The 8921-nt window shown below is 39.6% G+C and overlaps 2 protein-coding genes across 2 annotated transcripts; one reads left to right on the top strand and one right to left on the bottom strand.

The window, feature by feature from the left end:
* LOC107646857 lies at window positions 1969–3348 on the top strand. The gene is made up of 4 exons (XM_016351003.1): window positions 1969–2308; window positions 2525–2624; window positions 2757–2991; window positions 3079–3348. Exons 1-4 carry the CDS (start codon window positions 1969–1971, stop codon window positions 3346–3348), a joined length of 945 nt encoding a protein of 314 aa, XP_016206489.1.
* On the bottom strand, window positions 5005–6494 carry LOC107646858 (serine/threonine-protein phosphatase 7 long form homolog). The gene is made up of 3 exons (XM_016351004.1): window positions 5788–6494; window positions 5613–5703; window positions 5005–5493 (listed from the first exon to the last, which is right to left on the bottom strand). The coding sequence occupies exons 1-3, from the start codon at window positions 6492–6494 to the stop codon at window positions 5005–5007; spliced, it is 1287 nt and encodes a 428-aa protein (XP_016206490.1).

The following is an 8921-nucleotide window of genomic DNA, read 5'->3' as shown; positions in this document are numbered from 1 at the left end:
GAACCGGACCGGCCGGTTTAATCAAAAAACCTGTGAATAGGACCGGTCAGTTCAATCAGAAAACCTGTGAACCAGACTGGCCGGTTCAATCAGAAAACATGTGATCTGGACCGACCGGTTCAATCAAAAAACCTGTGAACCGGACCGGCCGGTTCAAGAAGTATGCAAATTATAATATATTTATGTGATACCTATCAGTTTTACTTTTTAATAAATGCATGTAGTATATATTAAAATAATAGATATAAACTACCTAATAAATTATTAAAACTCAAAAATAAAAACTATTTTAACATAAAAACAAATTAAAAACGTTATACAATGTTACATAATGGTCCAATTTCGAGTGATTTTATACAATGTTACGTATATTAGGTCAAGTTACCTCAAATGGACAACCCATGCCATACTAGTGCCGTGCTACACCTACCATACTGTGAACCTATTGAGCATCTCCGTCGGCATTTGTACCAACTGACTGACGGCATCTACTACAACTATGTCCCTCAGCTCCACATAGCCTACATCGCCTAGGACGACGTAACATTCGCGTGTCCATCTCATTCAAGAAGCACGTCATCCTGGGACAACCTTTCGAGACGCGTCTCAGGTATGGATTCGGTACGAAACGAGGACCGTTGTACGCAGGCCATGTCGTAGGGTTACCTAGTGGCCTAAACCTTGCTCGGTACACCCGCCGAACTTGGTCCATCTTATACACATCATGCACATACAGTTTCCAATCCAGTCGCTGGTTGGCGCAACATGCGAACATATGTCTGCAGGGGATCCGGTCTACCTGGAACTCACCACAGTCACATCGAAGGCCACGTAGATCGACTGCAAACTCCAGTCCGCTTGGCATCTCACGCACCTCAAAGACCTCATTCTGCCGGTCAAAGCAACTGACCTGAATGTTTCCTGATGCAAGTTGGTTTGCATGCAACTTCGAGGTCACGACATCGGAGAACACATGGCCAGCATTAATCCACACTTTTGCCTCCGCTCTTTTTCTGGTGAACAGCTCGTTTAGCCTGTAGAATGTTGCCTTTACAAAAGCAGTAATGGGAAGATTGCGTGCACCCTTCAACACTGAATTAATGCATTCCACTAGATTCGTCGTCATGTGACCCCATCGCTATCCACCATCAAATCCCAATGCGTACTGTTCGCGAGGAATTCAGTTTAACCAGTTTGTATACGCTTCCCCCCGTTCCCGTAATCGCTGGTAACACACTTCGTACTCCCGCACCGTCCTCGAATATCCTAGAGGATAGCAACAAAAAAAAGAATAATTATAGATGTCAAAACAGATCTTGAAGGTTATTTCTGTTAATAAGTTACTTAAATTTAGTAAATGGTTACCAATGTTGACGACCAATTTTTGGAGGTACGGTGCCTTGAATTTTCGCAGAAAATTCGACTCTATATGCCTGATGCAGAACATATGAAAAGCTCTAGGAGGTGACCAAGCTCCGTTACTGCGTTCCACAGCTGCATTGATGGATTCGTGTCGGTCGAATATTAGGCCCACACCATCCCGAGTGACAACATGTTGACGAAGGTTACTAAGGAAGAAGTGTCATGCATCAGAAGTCTCTCCCTCCACAATAGCAAACGCAATTTGGACGATATTGTTGTTGCCATCCTGTGAAACTGCCACTAGTAGACAACCCTTATACTTTCTGTACAAGTGAGTCCCATCCACCTGGACAATTGGCTTACAATGTCTGAATGCCCTAATACAGGGGTAATAACTCCAAAATACTCAATGCAGTACCCCCTGCTGATCATGCTAACCCTGATAAGCCAATCACACCCAGACCCATACTGCGTACACTTCGCATAAAATGTCAAAGGGCAGTAGAAAGAATATTTGGAGGTTGGGAAGCATCGTTTGAAGCGTTGCCTATATAGTTTGAGGCCATGTGTCATAAGGAGCCATCAGCTATTGTCCATTTTGAGACTATGCCTGCATATCAAGGCAATGACTTGGTGGGTGATATTCGAGTACTGCATCGAGTATTTTGGAGTTATTACCCCTGTATTAGGGCATTCAGACATTGTAAGCCAATTGTCCAGGTGGATGGGACTCACTTGTACGGAAAGTATAAGGGTTGTCTACTAGTGGCAGTTTCACAGGATGGCAACAACAATATCGTCCCAATTGCGTTTGCTATTGTGGAGAGAGAGACTTCTGATGCATGGCACTTCTTCCTTAGTAATCTTCGTCAACATGTTGTCACTCGGGATGGTGTAGGCCTAATATCCGACCGACACGAATCCATCAATGCAGCTGTGGAACGCAGTAACGGAGCTTGGTCACCTCCTAGAGCTTTTCATATGTTCTGCATCAGGCATATAGAGTCGAATTTTCTGCGAAAATTCAAGGCACCGTACCTCTAAAAATTGGTCATCAACATTGGTAACCATTTACTAAATTTAAGTAACTTATTAACAGAAATAACCTTCAACATTTGTTTTGACATCTATAATTATTCTTTTTTTTGTTGCAATCCTCTAGGATATTCGAGGACGGTACGGGAGTATGAAGTGCGTTACCAGCGATTACGGGAACGGGGGGAAGCGTATACAAACTGGTTAAACCGAATTCCTCGCGAACAGTACGCATTGGCATTTGATGGTGGATACTGATGGGGTCACATGACGACGAATCTAGTGGAATGCATCAATTCAGTGTTGAAGGGTGCACGCAATCTTCCCATTACTGCTCTTGTGAAGGCAACATTCTACAGGCTAAACGAGCTGTTCACTAGAAAAAGAGCGGAGGCAGAAGCGCGGATTAATGCTGGCCATGTGTTCTCCGATGTCGTGACCTCGAAGTTGCATGCAAACCAACTTGCATCAGGAAACATTCAGGTCAGTTGTTTTGACCGGCAGAATGAGGTCTTCGAGGTGCGTGAGATGCCAAGCGGACTGGAGTTTGCAGTCGATCTATGTGGTCTTCGATCTGACTGTGGTGAGTTCCAGGTAGACCGGATCCCCTGCAGACATGTGTTCGCATGTTGCGCCAACCAGCGACTGGATTGAAAACTGTATGTGCATGATGTGTATAAGATGGACCAAGTTCGGCGGGTGTACCGAGCAAGGTTTAGGCCACTAGGTAACTCTACGACATGGCCTACGTACAATGGTCCTCGTTTCGTACCGAATCCGTACCTGAGACGCGTCTCGAAAGGTCTCCCGAGGATGACGCACTTCTTGAATGAGATGGACACGCGAATGTTACGTCGTCCTAGGCGATGTAGGCTATGTGGAGCTGAGGGACATAGTCGTAGTAGATGCCGTCAGTCAGCTGGTACAAATGCCAACGGAGATGCTCAATAGGTTCACAGTATGGTAGGTGTAGCACGGCACTAGTATGGCATGGGTTGTCCATTTGAGGTAACTTGACCTGATATACGTAACATTGTATAAAATCACTCGAAATCGGACTATTATGTAACATTGTATAACGTTTTTAATTTGTTTTTATGTTAAAATAGTTTTTATTTTTGAGTTTTAATAATTTATTAAGTAGTTTATATCTATTATTTTAATATATACTACATGCATTTATTAAAAAGTAAAACTGATAGGTATCACATAAATATATTATAATTTGCATACTTGTTGAACTGGCCGGTCCAGTTCACAGGTTTTCTGATTGAACCGGCCGGTCCGGATCACATATTTTCTGATTGAATCGGTCAGTTCGGTTCACAGGTTTTTTGATTGAACCGGCCGGTCCTATTCATAGGTTTTCTGATTGAACCGGCCGATCCGGTTCACAGGTTTTGTGATTGCACCGGCCGGTCCGGTTCACAGGTTTACTGATTGAACCGACCAGTCCTGTCCAGTTTTTACAACACTACATATAGGATACCTGTAGCTTGTTATAATATGATCTCAATTGTCCAACTGAGGTATATTGACATGATATCTGTAGCAATATACTCAGATTTTATGAAACATTAATACATAGTCCAGATCAATAATACCTGAATAGGGTCATTAATGCATAAATACTCTAAACATACAGTAGAAATCTTAGCATAGTCCAGCTCAGTAATTCATAATGTCCAACAGATACAAAGTACTATAAACATAGTCCACGTGATTAATACTTAAATAAATAATTTACACCACAACTACTTTCTGATGGCCCAGTTTACATCCTTCACAAAGTTCTTGCATTTCTTGGCCGCCTTTTTGAAGACAGATGGAGTGTAGCGATTAGCGCTACGACGTGGTGGATCAATCCTCAGATTGTAACCTTTGGAGGTGTCATCCGGAGTGCGTGCCTGACCTGTATACAATTTATAAATAACAATTAAATGTAGTACATCAGGTAATCAAAGCAACACATATACCACGTATCATTCAGGAAAAATCAAATAGAGATGCCAATTATGAACAAAAAATAAATAACTAATCGAACATGTAAAGTAAAATACACAACATAATACCATCATTACGAGATTCTTCATCCTCATCGAACTCCTCTATTTCATCATCATCATGATCATCCTCGTCATCCAGGTCATCTACTAGATACGCATCGGTCTCTTTCTCGAGTGTGTTAGCATTTTCCTCAATGAGTCCCATGGAAACACGGTTAGGATTCTGACTAAAAAAAGCTCTGCATCCACCGTCACTCCTACTAGAGTCAACCGATACAAATCCCCCAGAAGCAACCGATGAGGTATGGCCCGGGTACCTTGCATCCAATGAATACCTACCTGCCATGAACTCAGGCTGATGGCCATATTGTGATAGTCCAGCATCTGCAGACATGAACCCAAGAAACTGGCTAAAAGAACCTCATTCTCCTATTTCAAACTGTGAGGTACCCCAATATTGTTGACTTATTGGAAATGATGGGGGGAACTGTGTCTGAGGTACATACTGGCTTGAGGACTGAGGTTGTTCTTCTGGAATCGGGTTTGGAGGTAATATATGCGGCGAATGTGGCTCTTGTCCTTCATTGTCATCATCCATATCCTAACTACCCTCATCGGTATCCTGATTATCCTCATCCATATCCTGATCACCCTCATCCATATCCTGATCACCTTCATCATTCTCTTGACCCACAAGATTTGACAAGTTCAAGTGGTCCCCAAATTTTGATCGGTACCAATGCATGTAACTATCTAATGGATGCTGTGAAGGCATGGGAAGCTCAGATAGAACGTAGTTATACCTGTTTGACCAATGCATCACCCAAATTGAATGACTCGGTGCCGTGGCCCAGTTAAGATTCTTGGGACTAGTCAGGACTTCTCCATGCGCCTTTTCTAGATTCCGCTCCTGATTAGGTAGTCCTTGAACAAAACCAAACTGTCGCCTAAACCTATCGGTAGCATGCCACTCGATACATTCAAATGATACCAACGGAACTGTAGCGCTCCAGACAACCGACTGCATGTAAATTTCAGGAGGAATGATGTTCGGATCCACGTGATCCGCAGCATAAGGAACCCAAACAAACTGGAAAAAATAAAGGAACCTCATGATGACAATCCACAATGCCAATAACAATAACAATGCTTTATAATTATGTCTCAGACCCTAAGCTGGAAACTAATACTTCTTTAATTAAAACACACCTGCCCTTCCTGAAGTTCATCGAATGCCTTCCTAAAGTGAGCTAACTTCAGATATCTATATCGTTGATCACCACGCTCCCAGTTCCGCCACCTAATATGATATATTCAATTAGCTCAACTAGCATTAACTGAATCTTAAATATCAAGATACGGGCACATTGTAACAAATTATTACCTGTTTGCTAGTGAAAAACTTCGGGGTTCCCTAGGTAGCGGCGATAGATATGGTAGCCTGATCCAAGCCCAACCGAGTAGAAGCGTTAGTGGACCATCTATTTCCTTGCAGTTAAAACGAGATGCCCTGCATAACGCCCTGTAGAGGTGTGCTAGGCATGCCGCTCCCCAACTATATTGTCCAATACTAACAAAATCACGTAGCAAGGGTAGAAATTTCCAGTGCACACCTGCCCCAGACTTATCCCCAAACAAGATCGTCCCGATCAGCAACATAATATGGCACCTCACATACCTCTGTATACTGATATCATCAGTCAACTCTAAATTTTCTTTTAGATCCCGCAGCCAGGTATGTTTTATGCAACTACCTCTACAATCCGACTTACGCGGTGCAACTCCAAATTGAATCAAACACTCCACCTCCAACGCTTCAAAACTACTCATTGTCATCCCTATGACTGGAAGACCATCAGTGGGAAGACCAAGAATTAGAGCCACATCTTCAAGAGTCACGGCACATTCACCAATGAGAAGGTGAAACGTATGTGTTTCCGGGTGCCAACGTTCGATCAGAGCATTCACCAATGCTTTCTGACACTGCACTACCCCAATCTGCGATGCATGATAAAAACCTGTAAGTCGTAAAAGGACCTCCGCCCTATCGTTGTACCGATTCGGAGGAACTGGGTGATTACAAGTCAACATTCTTAATTTCTACAAAAAAAGATAACAAATTCATAGTCAGCTCATTAACAATTACTATATGACTATCATGAATCATTTTACTAAATCTTTTTAACTCTAATTAGTCTTACTTCTAAAATTAATTATTAAGCCTTAATTTTATTCATAACTAACAACTAATGAAAATAATTATCAATGCAAAAATTCCTAATCAAAATTCTGAATTTACAACATCTACCATAATATCTGATAATAATTACTAATTTACTATCATTGAAACATTATTTCCTCAACTATCAAAAAATATTACTAACCAGTATCCTTCATTTTCTAACAACGGTAAGAACAATTAACTTGCTAATAATGATGATTACAACTAAGAAAATTTAAATATCCTCATGATGAAACCTAACGTGCTTTAATAAAAATAATTACACTAATCATTCAGTAAGTACTAACAATTTCTCACAATAACAATAACGTTTAACTTCATCCATAACAGTTATAGTAAAAAAATTTACACGGTTTTTTCCAATCATAATAATAATAAAATTTAATAAAAAATTACAAAAAATGTTACATTCTCTCTAAAAAATTAACTACCGTTGGGTTTTGTTCACATTTTCGTAATAATAACAAACCAGCAAGCATAATAATAATAACAAATTTCCTAATAACAACATTTATAATAAAAAATAGAAAAAAAAATTCAGACAAATTTTTAAAAATATCTAACAAATACGGAAATATCCTAATAATCATTCTATTTATATTTCTAACTTGCATTTCTAACAATAATCATAATAATTATATTTCTAACAATAATAATTATAAATATAAAAAAATTTATAAAATTTAAAAATAACACTTACATAATCAGAATGACTAAGATAATGAATAATATGAAACTCAGGTCGATCAACATCTTTAAATTATTTTTTTTTGGCATGTTCTTCTTTCTTCAAGCAAGTAGCGTTCAGAACTATGGTGAAAGGAAGAAGAAGAAGCTGGGAGTGAGGTTGAGAGTGAAATGTGAGAATGAGTTAATTCGGATGGTGAGAGTAGGTAAGTTGGTCTTGGTTTGGTTTCAGGGCACCGCTTCTCCGAGCCAACCCTGCGCGACGCGTGTCCAGGCGAGAGGAAATCGGACCGTGCGTTTGGTTAAACGCAAATCGGACGGTCCGTGTGGCAGTCGCATATCGCAGGGTCCGAGTAGCTCCTCTATCCCAACTCGCATGGTCTGATTAGTTCCTCCACTGACACCACAAAAATGTTTAGCACACACCTCTCCCATATCAGCGTCCAGCACCATTCATGCAACTATATGTAAATTAAAAAGCATTCAGATGTTTGTAGTAAAATCTGACCAAAATAATACACTTTTAGTAACACTTTATCACTCATTTCTGTGAATCACCAAAAAAAGCATAGAAATAGCTACTAGATTTTCAACTTTAAAACAGCAAAACGAGGAAGAAGAAACAGAAGAGGCAGCCGCTCAAGTTCGGGAAGAAGACGCGAACAAGTTATGAGTTCACTTCCCACTTTTATATAGACCACTTAAACGAACTCGCACCCTTCGACTAGGTTAACATGATTAAAATAATATTAAGAAAGGCAATCGGACCATGCGATTTGAGCTCGCCGATCACCAAACAATTTTCATCTGCACTCAAAACGGAGGGTCCAAGTTCTTCTCAAAATCATAGCATGGAACTCAGACCATGCGACTTGTACTACACTGAGGGTCCGATTTAGAGCACCCCAAATTTTAGTTCTCATTAGCATACAAATCGGACCGTGAGATTTCGCATGTAAAATTCATACACAAAGCTGTCCCACATATACGTTTAGTCTCCCATGCTTCCATATCCAAGAAAAGCACACATATAGGTTCCATTTCGATAAAATTGAGCCGTTTTAATACCATAATTTGTTAACGCTATGAATTGGAGAAAAATTTAAAATAGTCTTTAACAATTATTTCAAAAGACAACAGGAACAAAAAAAACTCAATTTGGTCTTTAATAATTATTTCAAAAGGACAACGAGGTCCTGTACCAAAAAAATGTCAATGTTATTTTTTTTTGTACATGAACTAATCAATTCAAAAAAAATTAAAAACCAGATTGAATATTTTTTTTTTTTTTTTGAGAATCTCATTATTCTTTCGAAGTAATTGTCAGGAATCAAGTGGGTATTCACTTTATAAATTATAGAGTTTATACTTTTTAATAATATATCCGTTAAGCCTCGTGAATTAGTAACTTAGTAAACTCGTCTAATTAGTATAATAGAACAACTATTCTTGATTTGAACAGATTTCTTATCGTTCTGTTTAATAATAATAATAATGACAATTTGCTACCCTAATTTCGTATTGGCATCTAAACAAAAATTCAAACAAATTTTAATAAAAATATTTAAAAAAAAGGCATTAAAGGCATT

The sequence above is a fragment of the Arachis ipaensis genome, chromosome B06, assembly GCF_000816755.2.
Source record: "Arachis ipaensis cultivar K30076 chromosome B06, Araip1.1, whole genome shotgun sequence".
NCBI classification, from domain to species: Eukaryota; Viridiplantae; Streptophyta; class Magnoliopsida; order Fabales; family Fabaceae; genus Arachis; species Arachis ipaensis.
Note: the sequence above shows the minus strand (reverse complement) of the source record. Positions and strands in the feature narration are given on the sequence as shown.

Excerpts from the sequence above, each read along its gene's own strand:
- LOC107646857 (XM_016351003.1), top strand. The coding sequence starts at position 1,969 with ATGCCTGCATATCAAGGCAATGACTTGGTGGGTGATATTCGAGTACTG. Across the intron at positions 2,625-2,756 it reads AACCGAATTCCTCGCGAACA|GCTAAACGAGCTGTTCACTA; the intron begins GTACGCATTGGC and ends AACATTCTACAG. Across the intron at positions 2,992-3,078 it reads CTGACTGTGGTGAGTTCCAG|ATGGACCAAGTTCGGCGGGT; the intron begins GTAGACCGGATC and ends GATGTGTATAAG.
- LOC107646858 (XM_016351004.1), bottom strand. The coding sequence starts at position 6,494 with ATGTTGACTTGTAATCACCCAGTTCCTCCGAATCGGTACAACGATAGG. Across the intron at positions 5,704-5,787 it reads AGTTTTTCACTAGCAAACAG|GTGGCGGAACTGGGAGCGTG; the intron begins GTAATAATTTGT and ends ATATCATATTAG. Across the intron at positions 5,494-5,612 it reads ATGAACTTCAGGAAGGGCAG|TTTGTTTGGGTTCCTTATGC; the intron begins GTGTGTTTTAAT and ends TATTTTTTCCAG.